General features: G+C 33.2%; 2 protein-coding genes across 5 annotated transcripts in view; one reads left to right on the top strand and one right to left on the bottom strand.

Annotated features, from left to right (window-relative positions):
• LOC129744289 (putative uncharacterized protein DDB_G0291608) overlaps positions 1 to 27,225 on the top strand; it is a 438,626-nt gene that overhangs the window by 355,508 nt on the left and 55,893 nt on the right. The window lies entirely within an intron of this gene.
• LOC129743325 (uncharacterized) lies at positions 2,363 to 14,028 on the bottom strand. The gene is made up of 3 exons (XM_055735310.1): positions 13,825 to 14,028; positions 8,143 to 8,917; positions 2,363 to 2,392 (listed from the first exon to the last, which is right to left on the bottom strand). The coding sequence occupies exons 1-3, from the start codon at positions 13,863 to 13,865 to the stop codon at positions 2,363 to 2,365; spliced, it is 846 nt and encodes a 281-aa protein (XP_055591285.1). The 5' UTR covers positions 13,866 to 14,028.

Here is a 27,225-nt window from a genome sequence, read left to right as displayed (position 1 = left end):
GAAGCTTCCCATTAATTCAACCATGGTATACGATAAGTTCAGATACCAGTATTTCGATTGGAACTTACTATCTTCTTCAGAGACCTATTTCGTTTAAAAATTTATTGAAATACCGGTATCTAAAGTTTTCTTATGGGGTGGTTGAATTGAAGGAACCTTTCGATTGCTTTGATTCAGCAGATTTTTTCAACCAAGTAGGCTCTGACACATATTACAGTCGAATCTGTTGTTTTTTTAGCATATAAATTGACATATCACCCATGTACATATATTTTTGTATACTTGATCGCTTCATTAGTCACATTTCGCAGAACATAATCTTTCGAAAAATGAACATAAATCTAACCCAGCCATTCGTCATGACATTTCAACGTCTGAAAACCAATTTTCCCAAATTGAGACATTCTCACCTGGTAACTTCTTTGAACTTGTCATTTCGAACAACAGCGTAAATTTATTTGTACAGGTATGTATTTGACATTTGAACCGGTCGGCCAACCATCCAAAAAAAATGAACCCAAGAAATGATTTTCCATTATAATAATTAAAACCGATGAACCGTGTGATTTACCTCGTTGACCTTTTCCAATCGAAACCCATGTTGGTTAGTTGGTTGACTGGATGAGATTATGTCCTCTCTCTTTCAAGGCAGACGATTCTAGCGATGCTAAAAGATGATGATCCGAACAGACTTCACAGGCCCAGACGCAGCTAAAAAAGTATCATTTCATTCACTAAAATATCATCCATTCAAATTCCTGTTTTTGCTGCGCTTGTCCGTACATATTGCAGGCTGGTAAATCGAAGTGATGTGCTGTCTCAGCTGAAGAAGACACCTCCGGAGACATACAACATTGACGATTTTTTCCCACGGTGCTAGGTCGCTTGAAAACTTGAATGAATAAAAAAATTTTGCAGATCAGCGTTGTAATCGAGGATCGATTATCTGTTATTTTATTTTAAAATTTCATATTTAGAACTTTGTATTCCTTATAAAAATTGTGCCATTTAGCATTGAAAGTTTATGAAATTTTACTATTATTGTCTGTCTATTCTTCAAGTTAGGACTCCTGTTGCTTTCGATATTCAGAGAAATAGTTCACCGGGTCACGGTGACTTTTTATGTAACCGAAGCTCAATCACTCATTCTTCCATTCATTAAGAAATTGCAGTTAAAATAGATGACATATCTCAGCGGGAGCGAAATTGCGATGCTGAAGTCGAGAATCGAGACGACTCCCGCTTACAACAATCCAGTCACTCAAATCAACAACAACTCAGTACGAGACTTCAGCAGATCTGCAGATGTCTCGAGATGAATGTCAAGTGTCGCGTCGTCGCTCTTTTGATGCATACCGTCCGCTAGAGAAAAAAAAGTAGATATTCAATCTGAACATATTGAAAGCGATTCGTCTTGGTTAACAAAACATATCTAATGACGATTCTCCGGTTGAGCCTGGAGGCCATTTTTGGCAGAGTCCAATCAGCAGCAATGGACCGCGCGAGGCGTTTACATTGAGAAGACTCCTGAAATGATATTTTTATTGTAGATGATTTTTTTTCTCGTTGTATCACACAACGGCGAAAAGATCACGGTTCACTGGAAGAGCGCTCAGGTGATGAGTGTTTATTTATTTTCTACGAAAAGGTTGAATGTCACTTGAAGTTTCCATTCATCGTAGAATAACAATGACAGTTTGATGCGTAGTATCTAAATTGTTGAGGAATGTTGACACGATAAATCTACATAAGCCAAATTTCTTCTTTTCTAGATCATGTAGGTTTCAATTTTGAATATCTCTGGAAGTCATCCTGTAGATGAAAAAGATTTGTACTTACCATTTCGTGAAGGCATAAATTACAGTTGTGTGTAAACTTTTTTTTTTTCCTTCAATGTCCATATTTTATTTTTATTTTTTGCAATCCCTCCCTGCCCTGAGATAAAATCGATAGCTCAAAAACTCGATTAACCATTTATACTTAACGACTAGATAAGGGGCGATCGACAGCGATGTTTATCTTTTTGTAGTTGGTTTGTTTGCTTCCTTCGCTTCAGCATCCACAGAGAAGAAAAGTAGCGTGTCATTAATTCAGCGATAATTGTGATTAATCAACCAATTATCCATTGTTTCGTGTACCGCAGCTTCTCCCGACTGACTCCATTGATGGGAAAGATGGGTTGCAATCTGTTTTCAACCAAAAAAAAAAGCTTCCACTTTTTTGTTTATTTTTCGGATGGGATGGCTGCCACTAAACTGTACTATGATCCAACTACATACCTACTGTTTACAACAACCAAGCAATCTTCTTTGGAGCCGAGCTGGCTGCGCTAATTGAAATGCGATCGACGAACGTGGGGCGTTTAATTGCTACCCTTGTGGTTGGGGTTCATCTTCAATGAAAATGGAAAATTGGCAGAATGGGGTGTGAAAATGATTTAAACACTACTCCCGGTGTTTGTTTTAGTTTCGGTTTTTTTTTCGGTGAGATTATTTCTTGCTACATGAGGTGCAAGTTGGATGAAGCAATTCCGCATCTTCACTCATCTGTTATCATCTGTTAAAATCTCAGCACATGTGCTAAGAAAAGTAACGCGAGGTTTAATTTATGGTTTGAACTTGCTATATTGCATACGAATTTCGTTCGATACTGTTTGAATTAGCTTATCAAGTAAATTTCACTAAATGGTAGATAGTTGTAACATTTTTATCACTAACTTATTCTTTGAGTTCTTCTTCAAACACCCCGAATTTGCACTCCAATTGAAAAAATGGCAGCATGGCTGGTCGAAAAAATGAGAAAATACCCGATCAAACACGGAAAAAGCGTCAAAAATTCGGTGGAGCTAGTTGAAAAATTGAAAAAATTCAAAGTGCGTCAAGGTGAGATTTGAATTTCGTCTCCGTACTTTTTCCTAGCGTCCCCATCCCTGACGCCTTACGCAGCCTTCGGAAACATTTGGAAAGACGCAGAGCACCACCAAATTGTATAGAATCGTACGTCACCATAGCTGAGGTATGTATGAACCAAAACTTTTTCATATTTCGGAGTAGATTCTTCAAACAAACCTTTGGCCTCAGTATGGGAAGCAAACTATCCCCTTTGCTCGCTGAGCTGTTCATGAACGATTTCGAAGGCGATCTCGAAAAAAGGGATAAACTTTTCCCCCGAGTTTGGTGGCGCTACGTCGACGATATCTTTGCCACAGTTAAAGAACGATATCTCCCACAAACTCTTGAGCTCTTGAATAGCCAATACAGCTCGATCAAATTCACCGTCGAAAAAGAAGTGGATGGAAAACTCCCTTTCCTCGACCTGCTTATCTCTTTAAAAGATGATAGCACGGTGAAATTTGGAATCTACCGAAAACCGATATCAACCGATCGCCACATAACGGTAGATTCAAATCATTTTAGTGCACAAAAACAAGCTGCATTCCATTCAATGACACACCGTTTGTTCAACATACCCATGTAAAACAGCGAGTTCGAAAGCGGAAAAGAAAGGAGTTTATTGGCGGTCAATCTGAACGGTTATGATGAAGATTTGGTGTATTAACTTCTTCGCAAACACGAAAGAAAAAGGTTCCGAAGTAATGCTACCACTTTCAAACCAGAAAAGGAAGAATCCCAAAGGGTCAGTTTGCCGGTCCACCCACCACTGACCAGGCGCGGTCCTATGGGGGGGGTGATCGGAGTGATCACCCTCCCCCCCCCCCGTAAGCGCCAAAAAATTGTTACGAAATACTCGAAAACGCTGGATTTTATATAAAAAACTAAGAACTTTTCATAGTAGGTGTACTTTCGAAATCTCAAATTTTTCCACTCCGTGGGGCTGTTAGTTCAATAAAAGAATTTATTAATCACTTAATAGCTAAAAATTGAAAAAAAAAGTCGGTCCGCCAAACTAAAACAGCTGTAACTTGAAATTCCCTGGAACGAATTTCATCAAATAACTTTTGTTGAGGTAGGGTAAATGAGCCTAATTTCGCCATATTTTGTCAGAGGTGTTTAGATTTGATATTATTGCGCCGAATCTTTAATACTTAGACATACAATTTTTTGGTAACTAAATTCCAATTTTTTTTCTGAACTCTGTTTTGGTTTGAAATAATCATTTCAAGCCTTAATTTACGAAAAATATCATGTTTTATAAAGTGTGTCGATGTTCCTAATATGGCACTAATTGTTCCTAATGTTAACATATGGGTGTTCCTAATGTTAACATATGAGGAAAAATGTATCCGCGTACCCAAATATTACACTTTTTGTTCCTGATTTTGCATATGGTCTGTTTTTTTAATACTTTAAAAAGAAAACCTTTTTATAAATACATCAACGTTTTTGGAATATGAATAGGGAAATAAGAACTATTTAAATCCTACACAATATTCCTTTACGCTAGTTTTGAAGAAAATAGTGAATATTGAGCTCATTTAAATTCAAACTTTACCTTTTCCTAGCGGGCTTGTGATATAGCTCAGTTGGCAAGTCTGTTGTCTCCTGAGCCGATGTCCGCGAGTTCGAGCCCAAGAGCAAACATCGAACACAGTTGTACCGGATAAGTTTTTCAATAACGATTCACCAACTGTACCGTTGATAAAGTCGCGAATGCCATAAAGATGGTAAAACGACTATAATCGAAACAAAAAAAAAATTTACCTTTTCCAATGGATACATTTATTATATTTCAAAAAGTAGAAAATTCATTGTAATGGATACAAATAAGTTCAGTTAAACAGAGCATCATGCAACAGCATTGTTAGATGCAACATTTAGGTACCACAACACTTATTTAACTTTTATTTTAATATAATTGATTAAAATTATCATTTAATGATAAAAAAAAACGATGATGCCATAGTTTCTCATATTGTGAGAAAGTTTTATGAAGTTTTTGAATCTCATAGAAAATTCGAAACATCGAAATTTTTAAATTTTTGATGCCGTAAAAAACTTTACACAATGGGACGGATTGACTTAGTGATATCACCTACAAACTTTATATGGAACTTATTATCCTACATCAACACTGTTGGTGTATGAATCTTTTTCGAACAATCATTTAATTTTTTAAAATAAATATTTTTAAAATTCCGTTACCAGTCTGGGCTAAAATGCATCGACATGCAAATCAATGATTCACAGTTTAAATCTTGTTTCCATATGCTAGAATATGATGTAAAATTTTTGTAGTATTATTTATTCCTAAATGCATCAGCACCTTTCTGCATTCTTTTAAAAGAAAAAAAATATAAACTTTAATTCTAACAAAATCTTAAATAACTGCAGATCGTGCTTTATGCGTAACGACATCACAAATATGTCAAAAACTTTTCAAAATTTTTTGTTAGATTTTTCACTAAGAACAAAGGTTTTTGCAACTTAGATACCCCTTTTTCTTAGTAGGGTGAAAATCGCATGTTATGTAAATTTAAAAATAACTGGTGAAACCAATTATTTTTCTGACTACGTTAATTTGATGTCCCATTAACCTTAAAACTTTTGATGTACTAACGGTAGGATTATCAGTGGACATCAGGGTTTAAGAAGCAATTGAAGTTGAAAAGTATTGCATGATGCCCCAAAAGACGGTATACAACGTATTTTATTGAGATTTTTTTTTAAATTTTTCCTTTCGATTCTGTTCTCGTTAAGAAGCTCTCTGTAACTTGATGGTTTCCTTCTCTGTCGCGAAAGGTGCGTTCCTTACAACTTGGCGAAAATATTTTTTCAACATTTTAAGCTTTGAGATATACTGAAGTAAAAAAAATATGTTTTAATAGCTCAAAACAGTTTATTTTAACAGATCGTTGAAAATTATGTTAAAACACAATTCTTTCAATCAAATTTATTTCAAATACATTCTATGACTTTGATATAGTTTGGAAAACTTTGACTATGTCCATAATTAGGAACACATTGAAAATAGTGTTCCTAATTATGGACATATGCTTTTTTTAGTTTTTACACGAACAAAACATCGTTCTAACATACTTATTACTTAAATCATGATAAAAACAATCCGACAAAAAATTTCAAAAAAATCGGTTGACAAATTCTGCTTTAATCTTCTATTTATAAACAGGTGTTTTTTAAGAAATTTGCTAACAATTCCATTCAATTTGGACATACTTGGAAACAATCCGGATTTTACGAAAAATCTTGTGAATTAGAAAGCTAATTTGTTTGTAAAATGAAAGTTCACATGATCCTTCACATTATCATTTTTTTAATAATTGTGATAAGTGGAAAATAACGTCAAAAACAGGCAAAATCGAACAGTATGTTAACATTAGGTACACATGCCACATTAGGAACACTTACCCTACATATAGCGTTGAATTAGAATTTTATGACCATATATGCTACCGGCCATAAGTTTGGCATCACCCCTTCAAAAACAAGAAAATTTGTTTGGTTATATCTCAGTCATCTTATGACATATTGCATTTCTTTTGATCTCATTCTAAAGTCGATGATCAAAACCTTTTTCGTATGTTTCGGCAAGTGTATATGTTAACTTAATATGACTTAAACTTGGCTGAAAGTTGGAAAATTTCCAATAAATCGCAGTTTATATTTCAACCCGATCAGTTCAGGGTTGAGTGGACCGAATTCAAAAATTCGAGTTGCGTTTGAATCTTTTTCATAAATGTCAAAATACATTTTTTTTTAAATTTTGTGCTAAAAATTTGCATAGTGCTTTAAACAGGTAAAATAGCTACTTAAGTTATCGATCAAAAGTAAGAGCTCGCCCTTCAATATGGTGTATCGGCAAAAATTTTGGGATCATGCGAAACATGCAATTTAATTTCTTGCGTATCTCTGTCACCAACAACGTATCGTTAATCTGATAAGTTATATTAAATGCTCATGAGTTGTTTTCGCTTTTTGGATATTTAATGAAAATGTTTTTTCAGACTTACTTCGTTAAAATTTAAGCCACAATTTGATCATTTTTTGATAATGTTCACCAAATAGCCGGGATATACAACAAATGCCTGTATACTTGTTTCGACCATAACTTAATTATCTTACTAGTTATTGCAGATCGATTTGGCTCCATGTTTGATAGATCAACATACCTCGATCCTTTTTAGAAGTGAAAAAGACTTGAACCTTTAAGTTTTAAATTACCTTTGGGGCCGTCCAGATACCACGTGGACAGATTCGATTTTTGTTGCCTACATATAAGTTAAACTATTTTTCTTATTTTTTCATAAAAAAAATATTTATTTTCTATCACACTTAAAACTACACTTAGATTACACTACTTCACTTCACTGAAACCTAGAACTGAACTGAACTTTTGATTTGATTCCATTCCCTTTTATTCTGTCTGAAATGAATCGTTATCTACTGGGATTGTTTTATGTTTAATTTCTCATTCTCTGGGAATGGAATGTTCGTATTGACTTTGGTTTGTGTCTGGGAACGGAATGTTCATGTTTATTATCGATTAATGTTTGGGTTATTGATTTTATTTATAATATCGAACTCGATGGATGGGCGCGTGGTAGCTTCTATGCGGTAACTCCTCCCCTCCTAAATGACTTTGTCCTCAAAGTCTGATTGGTCTGGAAGACGTTGGCGTATTGAAGTATGTTACGATTTCTTGAAACCTTTCATCGGAGACATCTGGGTATGGTGATTTTGGTAGATTTTCCTTCGGTGCCGTTGGTATTCTTTCGTCAGAGATATCTGCTGATTTTTGTAGATTTTCCTTAGGCGCTGTTGGTATTCTGTTGAGAAGCTTGATTTCTACTGATGTATTTTTATGTGTTCTTCTTCTGATCGCGTACAAACCAATTATTCCTATAATTAAGCAAAGAGTTAAAATGCTCATTGATCCAAAAATGTGAATCTTCCATTTGAATGATTCATTTTGTAGATATACATATTTTAGCATTGACCTATGTTTAATTGTCAAGTTAGCTAAAATTTCTGGTGGTGGAAGATCAACTATGTTGTTTTCGTTAGCGAGTATTCCTGTTGTTGGTCTGAATGACTTTTTTGTTGTTTCCATCATTGTGTTTAGATATTGGATGTTATCAATAAAGATTTCGCATTGATCGAAATTTATTAGGTATGATCCTTCTAAACGTTGTGTATTATTGCTGCAATTAGATTGAAGGGTTACATTCACATTATTCAAAAGTAATGTTGCTTCGTTGATTCTTTTTATAATTCCGTTGTCGTAAACCTTTTCATAAGTGCAATTTGCATGTTGAAGGTTGATAATATTACTTATGCATTGACTAGTAGGTTTCAATGCTTCAGATTCGCATAGGTAAAACTCATTTTCCTCTTTGCATTGGGTCAGAGTTTCGAAAACATGAGTTTTATTTTTGATGACGTAATTAGATTGGATGTGGATTCTTCTTTCATTGATAATCAAAGGATCTACAAATTCATAGTCGAAAATATCCGTTGAAAGTTGTGGAATTTGTAGTATGTAGATAAATTGGGTGTCATTTACAGCGATTTTTGCTACTGCTCTCGTTAATAAGTCTTCAAACGATGAGACAAATATTTGTTGTTGTTTGAGGAAAGTTCGGATTCTCCTGAAATCTTTAATCGAGAATATTTGGCTGCTTGGAATACCGTTTTTCGCTAATAGTATGGCATCTTCAAGGACTTCTAATTGGTGTTGAATGGCATCAATGTTGAGTATAATAGTTAGAAGATTAATTTCGATGGTATGTTGTTGTTTTGATTTGTAGTCCAGCTGTAGTAACTCATTTGTAATGTTGGTAAGATGAATGACTCTGGAGTTAAGTGCTTCATTAAATAGGAATTGCTGGTTGTTGTTGGTAATTAGTTTGTTCATGGTTCCATTGATGATTCTCAGGTCGTCTGCATCTGGAGTTCCTGCTATCCATTTGATGACTGTACCTACGCTGTCCCATCTTTTCCTGCGTTGTTCATGTGGAATAAGCTTGTTATATGTTTGGTATAATAAATTATTTTTATTGATCAGTAATCTATAAAGCTGATTATTGTAAGTATTGTTTTTCACGACATTGTCAAAATTTGTTATAATTTCTTCGATATGTTTTATATCTAATGGTTGAACTATTTTAACATAACCAACTTTTATTTTTGCTTTTCCTAATGGTATCACTGCTAAAGGGTTTTTATTAAGGTCGTGAATCTGTACAATTGCATTTGCAAGATGAATTATTAATCTGTAAAATAAAAAGTATATAAAACAATAATTATTCATTTTGAAAATTTTTTCGTAAATTTGCCTTATGAATTTTTCTACCTTGATCATCGATTACATAAGTTTTATAGTTTTCTAACACTTTAATTTTTTTATATCGTGGCTCTCTTTTTGAGATGGTATTATTTTTTTCAAATGCGTAACTACCAATGGGAAAATCTTTGTATAAAGGATCCATAATTTTTGCATTTTTATCTTGATAAATTTTTATAACTCTATCTAGGTTTTCTTGTCTTTTCTTAGCAAAGTCAGCTAAATTTAAATTCTCTGTATTAGTTCCTGTATATATATTTTTTGGTGTATCTTTTATAAAAGAATGTATTGAATTATTATATTTGTGAACAGCTATTTGAATTATTTCTATAATTGATAATTCTGTATGTTCATTTCTAAACATCTTACAATTTCTCTAATAGTAGAATGGACTCTTTCTATTTGTCCATTTGTTTCTGAGTGGTTTACTGGGGTTTTGAAGATTTGAATTCCTATATTCCTAATTCTTTGTTCTATTACTTCTGAAGTAAACGTTCTTTCATTATCAATAACGATCATGGCTGGAATATCCCAGTCATATAGTAAATCCATGAGTGGTTGTTCAACATCAAGTATTGACCTTGATTTTATAGGTTTTATCTTGACAAATTTTGAAACTTTGTCAATTGATGATAAAAAAATATTATTTTGAGTATATGCAAATATATCAATGTGAATAATTTCACCTGGATATTGCGGTATTGGTGTCTTAACTGGTAAATTTGGTTGAGGTTTCCTATCATATTTTTCAATTTTACATATTTCACAAGTGCTAACAAATTGTTTTGTTTTTTTATGCATTCTTGGGAAATAGCAAATTTTAATCAATTGTGCTATATTTTCTTTGACATTTCGATGTGCAAAGTTATGTATTTCTTGGATTTTTATAATCTGATCATTCTCGTCAGTCACATCTTCTACGATTTTTTGTGAAAATCTGACTTTAATTCTAGCTGGATCATAAGTATCTTTATAAATTTCTTGAATTATTCCCATTATTGGTTCTGTTGTAAGAATTCCATTCAGAACATTAGGAATTAAATATTCTTTAAGTTTACTTTCTTAAAACTGTTTCGAAAAATAAGGTTCATGAAAAGTATGCCTTTTATTTTTACCAAAAACCGTAGTGAAATTATAAAATGATGTATTATCGATTTTAAAAATAAGTTGATTTTTAAAGACATTAATAGGAGATTCTGTAGAAGGGATGTAAGATTGGTCATCATTATCTGATGAATGTAGAGTGGGTGTTAAAGAATTTATTTGATTCAAATCACCTAGTTTTATTCTTGATAAAGCATCTGCAACATTATTAGATGTTCCTTTTTTATAAAAAATTTCATGATCATGTTCTTCTATGTAAGACTTCCATCGTTTTAATTTTGCATTTACGTTCTTTGGAGATATTGCATATGTTAATGGCATGTGATCTGTATATATGTGGATTTTTGCTCCATATATAAAATTTCTGAAATTATTTAAGGCCCAAACTATGGCTAACATCTCTTTCTCATTAGTCGCATAGTTTTCCTCACATTTAGATAAAGTTCTGGAAATAAAAGAAATAGGTTTGTCACCATCTTTAGTTTTTTGTGATAAAACTGCTCTAATCGCAACATTGGAAGCATCTGTTGTAATTACGAAAGGTTCATTGAAATTAGGAAATATTAAAACATCATTTGATGTCAAGATATTTTTCAAAGTTATAAAAGCATTAATTGCTTGTTGATCTAAAGTTATTAAACATTTTTTTGATTCATTTTTAGAAATTCGTTTATGACCATTTTCGCCTCTAAGTAAAATTGTCAAAGGTTTTGCTAATTTTGCATAGTCTTTTATAAATCTTCTATAATAACCTGAAAGTCCCAAAAACATTCTCAATTCCTTCAGATTTGTAGGTTGGGGATAATTTTTAATTGCTTCAATTTTTTTAGGGTTAGGCATCAAACCATTTTTTGAAACAATGAATCCTAAAAATTCGACTTCGGTTTTTAAGAATTCCGATTTGTCAGGTTGGATTCGAAAGTTAGCTTTTCGAAGAGTTTTAAATATTGTTCTTATATTTTCCATATGTTCTTCGAATGTTTTCCCAATAATTATTATGTCATCAATATAGACATAACAAATTTTTCCAATGTGTTCTCTTAACACATCATCCATAACTCTTTGAAAAATGCTTGGTGCGTTTTTTAATCCAAAAGGCATACGCACAAATTCATATTTGCCATTATTAATTGAAAAGGCTGTTTTCTCAACATCTTTTTCAGCCATTGGAATTTGGTGAAATCCCGATGCTAAATCAATAGTTGTAAAAAATTGGTTTTCTCCTAAATTTGCAAGAACAGTGGAAGTATCAGGGATCGGATATCGATCACTTATTGTTTTGGTGTTAAGTTTCCTGAAATCAATTACTAGTCTGTATTTTTTTTCATTTGATGCATCCATTTTTTTTGGTACAATCCAAATGGGTGAATTATAAGGTGATTTGGAAGGCCTTATAATTCCATCATTCAATAATTTATTTATTTGCTTGGTAACCTCTGTTTTAAGACTTTGGGGATAAGGATAAGATTTGGAATATATGGGATTGTCATCAATTGTTCGGATTTCTGCTTTTATTTCCGTTGTGAAAGAAAGTTTTTCATCTGGGGGCTGGAACAGGTCCTGAAAATCTTCTAAGACGTTATTGAGTTTCTGCTTCTGAAATGATGAAAGATGATTATCTCTTATGATAATTTTATTTACCTCTTGTAGTTTATGTTGCAATAAAGGAATTTCATAATTGTTATTTATAATTAATTTTGCATTTTTTGTGTCGATGATAACACTAATTTCTCGTAGTGTATCATGACCAATTATAGCATCAAATGTTTTTAAATTTTTCAAATGGTAAAATTTTACATTTATATCTGAGAATGGTTTAAAAAATTTCACTTGTGAAAAGGATTTAATTTCTATGTCTCCACCGACAGAAGAAACAAAAAATGGGGTTTCAACCTCATGAGATACTGTTGCGTATTTCGGGTGAATGTAGTTTTTGTTCGATCCTGTGTCGACCAATATTTTTAATGGGTTCTCTAATTTACCATAATATAAGAAATATGGTAAAGAGGAATTTATTCTAAAAAATTTAGTTCGGCATTTTGAAATCTTTCAACGTTATATTTATTTTCCTGTTTCTCCCAATTTTGATTATATCTAGTGAAGGATTTGTCATCATAGTTATTATTAAATTGTTCAAGGTAATCATTTGTTTCATTTTTATATTTTGTTTTTATGTGAAATTGTTTAGGTCTGTTCACGTAATTGACCTGTTTTGACCTGATGGATGAATCTATATCCATAGGTTCAGGTTTTGGCAATCTTTGTTGTTGTGATTGTTGGTGATGTTGTTGTGGTCGATTTTGGTGCTGAGCAAAAGGATTATTTTGCGGTTGATGCTGTCGAGGTGGAAAAGCCGGAAATTGGTATTGTCGATTTGGCTGTTTAAAATCATTATTATGTCCCATTCTAGACGAGTGTCCAAAATTTTGATTGAATCTTGGAGGAATTGGTGGAGAGCTATTTTGTTGATATCCAAAGTTTGGATTTTTTCTAATCTGGTTTCTTTGTGTCGGTAAATAATTTCGATTATTAAAACTTTGATTATCTGTTTTAGTTTTAATAAAAGTTTTCCTATATTCAATGTTTTGGTAAGTGATGCAGTACGCATAGGCATTTGCCAATGAGTCTGGATCATGATTCTTAAGGAATTTTCCTATTTCACCGTCTAAACCTCTAATAAAAGCATCAATAGCTTTTTTGTTATACATCCCAATCATTGCTCTTGAAGCTTCGGGATGTTTGTATTCCTGGCTCATCTTAATTTGGTTTGCTATAAGAGATAGCAATTTATTAATTTCATCGTAAAATATTTCTAAATTTCTGCCTCTTTGTTGGCAGTTCATTAATTGGTAGTCTAATGTGGTGAGATCCCTTTTCTCGCCATAATATTCTAAAAGAGTTTTCTTTATAAGATGCCAGTTGATGTTGACATCTGAATTTACTAAGGCATTATTGGCCTCTCCTTTAATTTTTCTTCTAATAGTTGTACAAATAGCATAGAATTTGTTTTTTTGATTTACAGTACTTGATGTACTTGGTTGATAAGCTTGGATAAGAGCGTCTACGTCTCTTATCCAAATGTGTAATTCATCCGGATTCCCGTGGAAATTCGGAATGTCTTTAATGATATCGGGTAATTTTTCAATTGCTGATGAATCAGCTGGTGACCCGTCCTCATTGATATAAATTAAAACGGGGTCACTGTAATCAATTAATCTTATGTTATTATTAACTGTTCCTTCAAGAACAGCTAGTCTTGTTAGAATTTGGGCTACTTCTTCAGCCATATTACAATTGTTTTTTAAAGAAAGATTTTTAAATTTGATAATAAGGTTATCTATTTTGAAAATTGTTTAAGTAACTTTCTTTAAAATTGAAATAATTTTGTGATATTATTGTTTATTTATTTTATTATTTTTTTTTATTAATAGAAGAGAGAAAAAAAAATTTTTTACTCACAGAAATATCCTTAATGTGTCGAAGCTTCTAACGGCTGACATCTCATGTAGGGGACCAACGTGCTTAGAAATCCTTCCCGGTGTGGCGACTTTTTTCCTTTTTGCGTTGCGCTACTAATGGAGCCTTCCTCCACACGGCTGCTTGTAGCGGTTAGGAGTTCTTTCTTGTTTATCACTTCACTCTTAACGTTGTGATTAAACTTATTTTTTTTTACACGCTGGTCCCTATTCGGGCGCCAGTTAAACTATTTTTCTTATTTTTTCATAAAAAAAATATTTATTTTCTATCACACTTAAAACTACACTTAGATTACACTACTTCACTTCACTGAAACCTAGAACTGAACTGAACTTTTGATTTGATTCCATTCCCTTTTATTCTGTCTGAAATGAATCGTTATCTACTGGGATTGTTTTATGTTTAATTTCTCATTCTCTGGGAATGGAATGTTCGTATTGACTTTGGTTTGTGTCTGGGAACGGAATGTTCATGTTTATTATCGATTAATGTTTGGGTTATTGATTTTATTTATAATATCGAACTCGATGGATGGGCGCGTGGTAGCTTCTATGCGGTAACTTATAATACTACATTTCCGTTTCTTGGTTCAATTTTCATTGCAATCTCCGATTTACAGAATGCATCTTAACTTGAGATTCTCAAAAGCCCACATCGAAACTGCCTAGACAATTTAAATAAAAAAGATACATTTAATTTTCAGAATATTTTTTTAAATAATTTCCTATTTTGGAACGTTTTTGAAAAAAAAAAATGAGCTTGGATTGTATTCGCCTGCACGTAGCAAAAAATATTGATTTTGATTTATTGATATAAAACGATTTTTCATAATTCAAACTATTTTCAAATATTTAGAATTTTCATCTACATACTTTTACGTTTGAAAAAGAAATAAAAATTTTAGATAAATATACCGAAAATGGCCAAACACAACAAATTAAAAATGTGTTTTCTCGAAATAAGTTTTTTTTAAGTAAATCATTTATATTTCTTTTCAAGGCTTATTTACTGTGATATTTTACGTCTTTCATTAGCTTTTATGCTTTTATACCCCTTTGGCTTGAAGGGCCTCATTCAATTTGAGCCATTATCATAAACAATTTGAATGATTATCAATAGCTTTTATAAGAAAAATCAATTATTTAAAATACCATTGTGAGTAATATTTTAAAAGTGATGATTGAATTGCAAAGCCAAAGTACTAATCAAAGCAGGTGAAAAACACTATTTTTTCGTGCTTTGTATAGAATTTGAAGCATAACTGATATCAAGTACTTTAAATTAGTACTTTTGCTTTGCAATCCAATCATTACTTTTAAAATATTACTCACAATGGTTTTTTTTTTGCAGAATATTCGGTGATGCAGACGGTACTTATGAACCCATTTTAAGCTTATTGACGATTTTTCATGTTCAGAATATTTGTTTTACTGAATATTTGAACAGGGCCAATAGTTGCTATTCGTCCTTCGCATTATTCGGTACATCTCCAATAATATCTATTCAATTTTCGAAAAATATTGAAAATACTACTTCTGAAACTAGAGGTGATGGATAAAATCTGAAATCGAGTTCAGAAATTTTCAATTTTTAAAACATAGGCTCCAAAAACTAACATCTTTTTCAATTTGTACCAGGTGAGATAAAACTATTCCGTAATCACTGACTATTTTCTCGGAAACAAGAGAATCACTCAAGTTGAACATTCGAAAGATATTTTTTTAATTTTTGACCAACAAGGCTGGATTTCAAGATTCACACCAACTATATCGCCGATACTGTTTTTAGCTAGAAATCCAGCTTAATTATTTAGGTTTTAAAAATCTACTCTGAATCTGAAAGTTTGGTTATTTCAATTGCAATTGATAATGAATTTTCACTGATATTTTGAAATAGTTTTAACTTTCAGAAATTGACTCTTTGTTTAATATGTTTTTTTAATTCAAACATTATAAAAAAAGTTTGAAAGTATTGAGAGCATGAAGAACAAATTCAACTTTTCCCTTTTTTCATTGATATTCGTTGCAAATAAGTAACTTTTTATTTGGATTCAGTTCCAACAAAATGCAAAATCTAGTATGAGAGCTTGAGACTCAAGAAAAAAACAAATGAAAATGAAGTTCCAAAAGCTAAGAATATGATTTTTATGATCTTATTTTAGAATTAATTTTATATATTAAAGTTGAAGAATTTAAACAAGAATTAATAATAATTCGATACTTTCGAACAACGATTCAGCCAAATACTTCAGAAAAATAATAAAATATTTAGTATTTAATTCAAAGCAAATATTAACAAACACTTTTCTCAAATAATTATTTTGGAATCGTGAAGATTCCCAGTGAAAATATTGTGGATAACTTGAAGATTTTTTTTACATTTTTTGCTTAATAATATGTTTTTAATTTTAATTTGTTAAATGACATTTATACCAGAAAATTCTTAAAGAATTCTTAAAGTTATAGTTTTTAAACTGCAAAATGTAAAATTACGAAAATAATCTTTTTATCAACACTTTTTTGCAGTGAACATCTAAGATTCGCAGATTGTTTTTTTAAAGATATCGAAATAAGTATAATGAGGGAATTTGTAAAAAGTTTTCACTATTTTTCTTTAATTTCAAATTTTTCAAATTACAAACCTACAAGTATACAAACCTACTAAATACAAGTCTCATTTGCAACTGCAAACCCCGCCCCCTCTCTCCTCCATCCACCACTCTGTTTCTCAAAATAAACGTTTTTCCGCCAGATATTTACGACCCTTTTTATTGACTGATTTTTAAAAATTTGTAAAAACCCTCTTTTGGTCGAACCGATGTGATATATTTTTCTTCATAACTTCCATTTAAAAGTTTCAGGGCACTTACGCATAGCGCTTTTTTTCTGTGTCCATTTTCAAATAGTTATTTTACAATTTATTTAAATTTTGTCGTGAAATCTCATTTTTTCTATAAACGATGATTTTATCAATTTGAGTTCTGTATGAAATCATTGCATTGAGATGTTAGACAGGTTCAAAATCACGAAAAATTCATGATTTTACAGATTTTTAACCAGATTTGCAAATGTTACTATTTACATTTTTTTATTCTAAATTTTCTAAGAGTTCATAAATCTTGGATAGGCTTTCTAAGGTTGAGTCATGAAAATCTTATGACTTTGGTAATGTGGATTGTTAATTTTAAGTAAAATGACTCAATTTAAGCAATGGCATGATTTTCCAATGAAATTTCTGACAATAGCATCACGCATAACACAAGACAACAAAAGTCACATTTTTCCGAGGTGCAAGGAATGTCAGAACTGATTCTGACTTATTCGGGGGCGGTGAACCCGAATATTCAGTAAGTTTTTTGTTTTTCTGTCAGGTCAATTTTTCGATATAACTTTTAGAAATCGGTAAAAAACAGTAATTTAATTTGTGTACTTTAACAAAAATTTTAAGTACAAATAATTTTTGACTCAATGATCAACTTTCCCAAAAACCACGATTAATTTTGCACCGTGTCTTTCTAGAACAATTTCAAGCAAAAGAAATCGGCATTTTTTTAAAATTCTTCTTTTTGTCTGTCTGTCTGTATGTCTGTTCCCTATACACTCGGAAAATACTAAACTGATTTACTATTATATGATAGTTTAATGGCATTGCGGTGAACTTTTTAATACGAAAATTCTTTTATAGAAGAATTACAGACTGAAAATTAAATGACGGATAGATAAAGCAGATGCTTAGTAGGAGAAAATTTATAGATGTTGAAAATGAGCCAAGAGCATATTTTATGGAAAGCTTCAAAGGTGCGTTCTAGACCCTTTGTCCCACATCAGTTGAATGGCTGAGAGAAGTAATAGCGAGAGGCGCAATTACGTTCACCCATACATCCAACCCGATGGATTGGTAAAGCACGTGCTTCCCAATCGGACAAAAAGTCTAGACCGCATGGCTCTGGTGAAGCTTTCCTATTGCTGAGCCAGTTCAAGCGATGTGTTATTGGTTTTTTCAGATTCCGTTTTTATCGGCAGCGCTACTTATTGTTTTCACGCAAGTACCGTAAACGTCCCTACTTTTGCCAACTATTTTATTTTTAAACTGTATATCTATCAATTTTCTCCTACTAAGCATCTGCTTTATCTATCCGTCATTTAATTTTCAGTCTGTAATTCTTCTATAAAAGAATTTTCGTATTAAAAAGTTCACCGCAATGCCATTAAACTATCATATAATAACAATCAACGGTGACTATTCGTTAAAAAAAAAAAAAAATATATATATATATATATATATATATATACCCAAGCAACCAAAAGTCCCTTAAAACAGTCCCATGATAGCTTAATCAGCCCATTCAATGTGCTGATGTGCATTCTATTCAGCCCAAAATTTAAGTTCTTATTGATACTTTAAAGTTCCAAAATCAAGTTGAAGAGAACGCTATTCAGCCCTCGTAAAGTACTCGAGAATTCGTTGAAAATTTTTAAAAATAAACTTAAACCAAAAAAGTGCTTTTTTATTTTATTGTTTTTTTTACTATTTTACTATTTTTATTATTTCCTTTATTCTATATTTGTTATGTAATTGTAATTGAAATTCTACCACTGATCATCTCTGTTTTGATTACCCCAAGCGTTAGCCTAAAACTCGTAGCGGGTTTCGATCCAGGGAACTCCGGGATGATAGTCCTACACCTTAGTCATTGAGCCATTGACGCGTTTCTATATCTACGTTCATTTGCTTAATATAAATTGAGCGAGTTTCCAATCCTATCATCGAAACAACACCTTATTTTTTCTGACAGTGTATCGAATATTGTTTACTTTTTGTAGAAAAAGAAAAAAAACAATCGTTCAATCGGGTGAAAGTTTCGGTCTAGTTTTTCAAGATTTATCACAAATTGTGAAAGTTTTCTCTTCTCGGAAGCGGTAAATATGTGTAAACAATTCATAAACTATAAACTCATAATCGAATATTTACAGATTTGCGAAATGTTTTCCGTTGTACAAACAACGGACGGCAAGGGACGGAAGGAGTTGACCGCCGTTCCGGAAAACTGGCTGGAAAACACAAAAAAAGGCAACTACCTGCGTTGGCCAAACACGAAGACCGGACACCAATTGGATAAACTAGTCAAGGACCCATTAACCAAGCCAAAATCATCGTGGAATAGAGCAAGGTGTAAAATAAAACGTAATGGTATCAAAACATATTTAGAGGCAAATGGTTTAATCGAGTCCATGTCCGGAGAATCCAGCACGGACGCTACAGTAACCCTCACGAAAAAATCTCATCGGCATCAAGAACCGGATTTTAAAAAGATGATCGATAGAAAGAAAAAACAACTAAACAGTATGGATCAAGAATCATCAAACGCTAGTGCATCGTTTCATATTTCCAACAGAGATGTCTTGCCAGCAACCAGAACAAATAATGGCCAAACGTTGCCAAATATTGTTGTTACTCAACTTTCCGAGCAAAACATTCACCAGGAACAATCAGCGACTGACATCTCAACCAGAATAATCTGTGAACCCGATCTGAAACCAACCTCTGAACTGTTTATCCATACTACACAATCTACCTATAATTCTGTGGTGTCTCCTGTGCAGATGGATACTTTACCCTCAAACATTGAATATGTAACACTTGCTTCACCAACTTCTTTTGAAAACCCTCCTATGGTCACAATTCCGGATGACAACGTTTTGGTTCCATCAGTTGAGCTCACTGAAGTGAAAGGTTTACTTCACGATATTGTTGAACGTATAGCAAAAATTGAAAAGAGGTTGTTGAATCAAAGTGCTCAGATGGATTTTATTTTGAACAAAATAGGCAGGACTCCACCACCTGATGACGCGTTTCAAATTAAGCCTGTGGACACTGAACATGAGTTGAACGAATTGGAAAAAAATCTGGAAGATAAAAAATTCAGAGAAAATTATGTAAGTATTTTTTGATAATTTTAATTTTACTTTAGGATCTGCAAATAGTTCTGAGACTTACTGAAATCCTGATCAGACGTCGATTACACTAAGTCACTGCATATAAGAACTGTGAAATTTTTGCCGTAAATTGTTGTTCTCAACTGTTTTCACTTTTTTCGATCGATACTTTTTCCTTATTCCTTTGAGTTTTATTTTGAATGCGATGATAGTTTTCAATGATTACTTTGTTTTTGGATTGCAAACCCGTCAGCTTAATTACCAACAAGTTTATAACATTTATTTTTTTCCACTGGCTCTGCAGCAAACCTTTGCTTAATAAACAAACAATATCGTCACCCAGGGCGATGCAAATAAATTATATGCATCGTCTCGGGGAACGATTTTGTTTGTTTATGAAGTAAAGGGTTGCTACTGTGCCAGTGGGGAAAAAATAAATCGCTATAAGGTATGTTTGTTGAGAATTATGCTGACGCGTTTGCAATTCCAGAACTAAGTAGTCATTGAAAACTATCATACCATTCAAAACAAAACAAACACTTTTCGTTTTTCTTTTCAGGTTAAACGGCTTCGTGAAAATATCGATGGTGATTGTTCAGAAAACCGAATGCTATCAGCGCTGGACATGATGTTCTCTTTGAAGTTTCAAGCGGACTGCACGTGGACTGGTTCAAGCCGCAAAGGCCCAAAATGTGCAGTGATGCCGAACAGACAAATACTAGCTGTTTTCAAGGAAGTTGGTCATACGGAGACTGAAATTGTCAATGATTCCAAATTGGCAACGTTCTTCAAAAAGAAATTGAAAAATGCTACAAAGCGCTTTTTGGTTAATACTGGGAAACGTAGGGGCTCTCGACGAGTGCGGGTCAAAAAACCGAAACCAAGAAAAGAAAAAGGAACACCCGAGCCTAACGATATGATGGATGATTCCTTGATGGCTTCAAGCAGTACTTCGTGTTGGACAATCGGTCATTCTGATGACCAACCTGGTGCTTCTAGCGATGATACTGATTGATTACATTGCAGTCTTTATTTTGTTTTTATTTTTACACTTCACTTTATTTCTAAGACATTGAATTCAACAATAAACTTACTACAACGTATGTAACAGAGGAATGAAAAGAAAACAAACTTCACAATCAACGGCTACTAGTTTACATTTTATGCTATTACTTTCAAAGAATGATGTACCGTTTGAAAGAGAATTTAGATTTCCTTCAAAAATGTTTAAAACTGATGATTCATGGGGATAGTCAAAATGATCTTTTTTCTTTTTCAAAACTCGCCCCTGAATTAAAATATCAGGATCTTGTTTCGTAGAAATAAATTTAACAATTTCATTGCATTTAGTCAGAAACCAGCTGTTAGCAAACTTTTTGTTTAAAATGAATCCAGGTTTGACATAGACTCCTCCAGATGCTGTTGTGTATGGGTATTTTCTTGATGGTTTATTTCCGAACACGCTATGTGAGTTCAACTCTGATAGGCGGTTGACTATTTGTTCGAGGCACTTCCATCCACTTTTCACTAAGTGTTTTATATTCTGCAGTTGATTTTCGAATGGATATGCTGAGAATGTATTTATATTGCCAAATTTTTCAGCTTCATCTACAAGATGTAACAAATTGTGTATGTTACTTGTGAGGTACTTTTCTCCGTAAAGAGTTTTGAACTTCTCAACATACGTTTTCAACATTGCTCGAGCTACAGGCCAGTTATGTTTATACTGGTCGGAAGAGAGCATTGTAATCGCACAGTAAAACAATAAAAAATGTTTGTATTGTTCTTCTGGTAGAAATCTTTTTAAAACATAAATACTTCCGTAGTGAAGGAATGAGCTAAATTCTGAAGCTTTCCAATGACAAATATGGTCGAGTCCACGAAACTTTCGGTGAATTTCATCAGGCAATTTTATGTTTTTAAGGATCTGACTTAATTGGTCGGTCTGATGGGATGAAAGTTTGGTTTGAAAACCTAACGACCCATCACGCCAACCTAGCAAAAGTCGTTTCATAACCCCTAAGTCGATTAGGTGAAGCCTATCTCCAATTACGATATCCTCAACTGTGTCAAGTTGTTTGATGAGCATAAGTGGAGTGTTCGCCTTTTGGTGTTTAAGGTAGGATTTTTTCCGGAATTCTGTGTCAGTTCGCTTTTGATTTGTTGTTGAAGTGAACACAACAGTTTTCGACTCGTAACAATATTCTCCTTCACACGTGCATTTTAGGCATCCATTTTTTGAATTAAAATTAGCGACACCTGTAAGTAAATCATCAATTTTTAAACAGTTTTGTGTGTATTTTATATTTTGGAGCAAGGCCCAAAGTAAGAAACTTTTCGATGTGAGAAAATAGAACCTAACAGATTATAATGATTGTAGTAAAATAAATTGTGTATGTTATCTCACCTTTAATGAATGATCTTGCTGGAGAATCGCAAATAAAACATCTGAGTAAGATCTTCACTTCAAACCCGTTGATTGAGAAACCGTTCTCGATTATGTCGTTCATCTCCTCAGCAAAGGGCTTCAGATAGCTGTCGAGATCCAATGGTTTAGTATTACCACAGAAAATTCCAATCGGTATCGGATGTATTTCAGGCATTTCAAAAATGTTAATTAGAATAGGCCACAGCTGCAACTTGCTGCTTTTGTAAATGGGTAATCCGTCAATGTTAACATTAATTGAAATAAATAAAGGCCTTGCAAGATTCCTAAAATTTGAATTCGAGAAAAGTTTATGCTTATTCTACACCTAAGAAGAAGATACTCAACCTGAAATATTGTTTAAAACAAAGTCTTATCCCTTTGTACCAAAACTGCCCACCAGGTATGGCCATTATGTTCGATGTTTCAACCCTTGATGTGTTTAATAAAGTCCTTGCTGAGCGTGGAAGTTTTTTGGAGCTGGTTTTTCGTCGAATGATTTCCAATATTAAATTAATGGCTTTGTGAGTTTGCTTGGTTTGAAATGCCCAATATCGAAGACATTCTTCTAGATTCATTTTTTCGATACAATCGTTATCATATTCACCAATTTCTAAATCATCGTTATCTTCGTCGGATGTACCATCAGTATTCTTTTCCGAATCATAGTCTTGATAATTAATGCCACTATCACAATGTGGAACATCCGGTTCAAATGAACTTTTTGATGCAGCTAAATTATAATGATTTCAAATTATTCCACGTAAATCATTTTAAAAAAAATGTATACCTGCGATATTGGTGACACTTGGGGTCTCCTGTTCCTCCACCCATTTTTGTTCCAGCCTTCGGCGACGGTAGTAAAATAAACCACTTTTTCTGATTCTTTTAGAATAATCCATCTCATACAAAAATTTGATCGGTATAAATTTAAGAATTGAAATTCTTTTGTTTATGTCTCAAAAAAGTTACATAACATTCTATTTTGGGACTTCGCATCCAAAAGTCACATAGAACGCACATATGAGGCACTTCAGCAACTTTCAAGTTCATTAATGAGTACATATAAGTCACTAACGGGAATTGGGCAGAATTTCCTTTTCAAAGTCACTTATAGCGCACATAATGGTTCCTTTTGCCACTTTCATGTTCGTTTTTGCGCACATATGATTCACGTAAGGGAATTGGGCAGTTGTTTCTCTTTTTTCAGCTTATATGTGACTTTCGAAGCCTCCATTTAAGTAAATACGGGACTTTTGGTTGCTTGGGTATATATATATATATATATATATATATATATATATATATATATATATATATATATATATATATATATATATATATATATATATATATATATATATATATATATATATATATATATATATATATATATATATATACTGATTTACGTGAAACTTAGCAGGTGGGAGTATTGGAGGACGAAGAGTGTTCCTATTATGGTTTGAGACCCCTCCCCCTAACAGAAAGGGGGGGAGGGAGTCTCCCAAACAAAAGAAAAATGTTCGCAAAACTTGAGAACCGATCAAGCAAATGGTACCAAACTTGGCATGGGAGGGTATTTGGGTACGAGAAATATTTTTTTTTAATTATTTGAGACCCCTCTCTCTTTCCAGTAGGGATATAGAAAGGGTGATGGGCCTCTTTTATAGTTTTTCACATAACTCAAAACTAATTAAGCAAATGGAACCAAATTTGGCATGGGAGGATACACGGGTACGAGGAATGTTCTCATGATTATTTGAGACCCATCCCTCATCCTAATGGGGAAATAGGAGAAGGGAAGAGGGGCTTCATATAATTTTTTGTATAATTGAAAAACAAATCGTGCAAATGGAACCTAAATTGCCATGGCAGGGTATTTGGGTACGAGAAATGTTTTTATGAGTATTAGATAACCCTCTCCCTTCCAATGAAGAAATAGGAGAGAAGTAGATGTCTTTTTTAACATTCATTAAACATTAAAAAAATCAAGCAAGTGAAACCAAATTTGGCATGGGATGGTTGAGGTACGATAAATGTTCCCCTGAATCTTTGGTATCCTTCTTCTCTTCACTTGGGGAGATGGGGAGAGAAAAGGGGCTCGATAATTCTAAAACTATTCAAGAAAGTAGAATACGAGAAATATTTCTATGATTATTTGAGACTTATTATTTGAGGAAGAGAAGAGTTGCATATCTCGAGAACAATTCGAGCAAATGGAACTTTATTGGGCATGGAAGGGTATTTGAGAACAAAAAAGGGTTCTTTCGATATATGGTACCACTCCCTCGTTCCAATAGGGAGATAGGGAATAGGTTCCTTTAAAAATGTTTGCATAGCACGATAATTTATCAAGCAAATCGAACCATATTTAACATGGGAGAGCATATGATACAGGAAATGGTTTGAAACCCCTCCATTCTACCATTGGGGCTATAGGAAGGAAGTAGGGAGCCTCCCATGTCAAACTTCACATGGAAAAGGATTAGACTATTAGAGCACGAGAAATGGTTCTATTAAAATTTGAGACACCTCTCTTCTTCCTATACGTTTAAAGGAAGGAAGAAGGGCTCTTATACAACTTTGATGGCATAACTTAATTTGAAAATTATTCAACAAATAAAATCGAATTTGGCATGGGAAGATATTTGGGTACAATATATGTTTCTAAGATTGTTATAAACCCTTCCGCCTTGTAGAGAGGTGAGAGAAGGGAAGGGGGGAGTTCCATATGATTTTATTGTATCGCTCAAGAACTCATTAAGGATTTTGGGATTCGAAATAATGGGTATGATTATTAGAAAAGCCTACATTATATATACAGGGGGGGATATATACAGCTTTTTTTGGCATTAACCTTGCACTTATCAATCAAAAGGGACCTTTTTATAAAAGAGCTTGTTTGCGTACGTAATAATTTGAGACCCTCCTTTTTTCAGGATGGAGTAAGAAAGGAGACAAGTTTTTTCCATATTTTATTTGGCATAACTTGAAAATTTATCAAGCAAATGGAACCAATCGACATTTGACGTAATTTAGATATAAACAATGTTATTTTGAAAGTTCGTGAGCCCTCTCCACTTTGAAGAGGGAGAGATTAGAGAATCCATACGAGTAAAACATACATTTTGGCATAATTAAAGAAGTAATGAAACTTACAGAAACACAGTAAAAATATCAGTAATCTTTAAAAAAAATGAAATCATCTTTGATTAAAAATTATACCTAAGAAATTAATAATTTTACAAATTTAATTTATTTAAGAAGGTGTAGCAAAGCACTGCAGGTCAGGTAGTTAATAATAAAAGTTATCTATAATAAGCTTTAAAATTAATAGGCAACACTATAACAAATTATCAAGAGCACGGTAATAGAGGTGTATTCTCTTTAATCATTTGTATCGAAGACAGATTGAAATTTCGAGTTTAGTGAAGAAAGTTAAAACTCAATCATTCATCGATATATTTTTCCTCGTCACGATTAATTTGTACTTTGTACACCTATGGGTGTGGTTTTAGGAAAAAAAATAAAAACTATCTGTTTTGATAATCATTGAATGTTCACGTTGTTTGAGTTTTTATTATGAAAGAAATATGTCTTTTTGATTTGTTTCCATAAAAAACTGTGGTTCAACTTCATCAACTCCATAAAAATGGCAAAAGAGTGAATAAAAAAAAATGGAGTTTTTAATTTTAATACCGGAACCAACTCCTAATTCAAGTTTTACACTGAAACTTCTTGCAATCATGTATGATGAAATCGAGGAAATGTCCATTTGTTTCATTCCGGTTACAAAAGTAAAGCAAAAAACTAGTAAAATATTCCATTTCCTTTATACCGCAGCTATGGGTTAATCAATGCAACCAACCTTACAAAGTTGCATTCAAATGACACCTGTTTTACATTATGCAAACTAACTACTGGCATTGCATTCGACTGGCATGGAGACAAATCTACAGTAGCCAATGATAATAATGGATCAAAATAATAGAGAGATCAACCGCAATGTGCAGCAGCAAGTTTGTCCAACCAGTTAGCGCACCACATCAGGCCGCGTGTAAGGCGGTTTGAGATTCGTATTGAATTTTTTAATTATTAACAAGTGTTGCGGTCATTATTGGCATCCAATTCATACTCATTACTGGTTTAATTGTACGTTTGTCAGTATTAAAAAATAAACTTTAATTCGCTTCACATTCTAATCATCATTGTAACAAAGCACTGTATGATCAAAGATTTTTAGTTATTTCGAAATTGTGAATTATTTTAAATTGTTTTGTTTTTTAACTCTGAGAACAAGAATCATTTTCCACACAATTTTAGATCACTTATTATGAGTCCCGCTTCTACATATGTTTACTCAATAATAAAATAAACTCATTTTCAATACCTTGATCAAACTTTAAAAATTCAACATAAAGGATCACACCCTTACATTTTTGGGAAGAACCTTTGGGAAGAACCTTGTTGTTAAATTCTCGGAAAAAAACACCCTAACATGTCACAGTCACAGATCTAATATGAATACAAGGTACTCAAGCCAGAGGCTTGATTTTCGTGTACCGAAAATAAACCAATTTTTTTACTACCCTCTGCTCAAGAGAGCATGCAATTACCTCGAGCATGGGGAGGAAGATCACCTGGCTCTGTTTTCAACGGACAGGTAAACAGGTAAATAAAAGCGCCTTTAGTTAGGCAACGAAGCACCCGATGAAACACTACAAAAGTCGAGCCCCCGGAGCTGGTAGCTCTCACGAATAAATGAATGGTAGCCAACCCGTTGCACCAGTGGCATTCTTCCCTCCCCCAATTGAGCTGATCGTTTCGTTGCTATCTGCTGCCGATGATCATTCCGATGAAGGTGGTTGAACAAAACGGAGCGACAGGTGAAGATCGGGTGCATCAGCAGGTTGAGGCACGTGAAGGTCGTCCTGGGCTGATGTGATGGTGCATTTTTCCCCCTCTTCATGTGTGCCTCGATCGGAAGGAACCGAAGAAAGCGACACAAAAGTTGAGCCA

Source organism: Uranotaenia lowii, chromosome 2, assembly GCF_029784155.1.
Source record: "Uranotaenia lowii strain MFRU-FL chromosome 2, ASM2978415v1, whole genome shotgun sequence".
NCBI lineage: Eukaryota > Metazoa > Arthropoda > Insecta > Diptera > Culicidae > Uranotaenia > Uranotaenia lowii.
This window is presented reverse-complemented; position numbering and strand designations above follow the sequence as displayed.

Coding starts and splice junctions, on each gene's coding strand:
- LOC129743325 (XM_055735310.1), bottom strand. CDS start 13,865: ATGTCAGCCGTTAGAAGCTTCGACACATTAAGGATATTTCT. Junction 8,918..13,824: donor GACACATTAAGGATATTTCT/GTGAGTAAAAAA, acceptor TGAACAACGCAG/GAAAAGATGGGACAGCGTAG. Junction 2,393..8,142: donor TACTTTTGAATAATGTGAAT/GTAACCCTTCAA, acceptor TTTTCATTGAAG/ATGAACCCCAACCACAAGGG.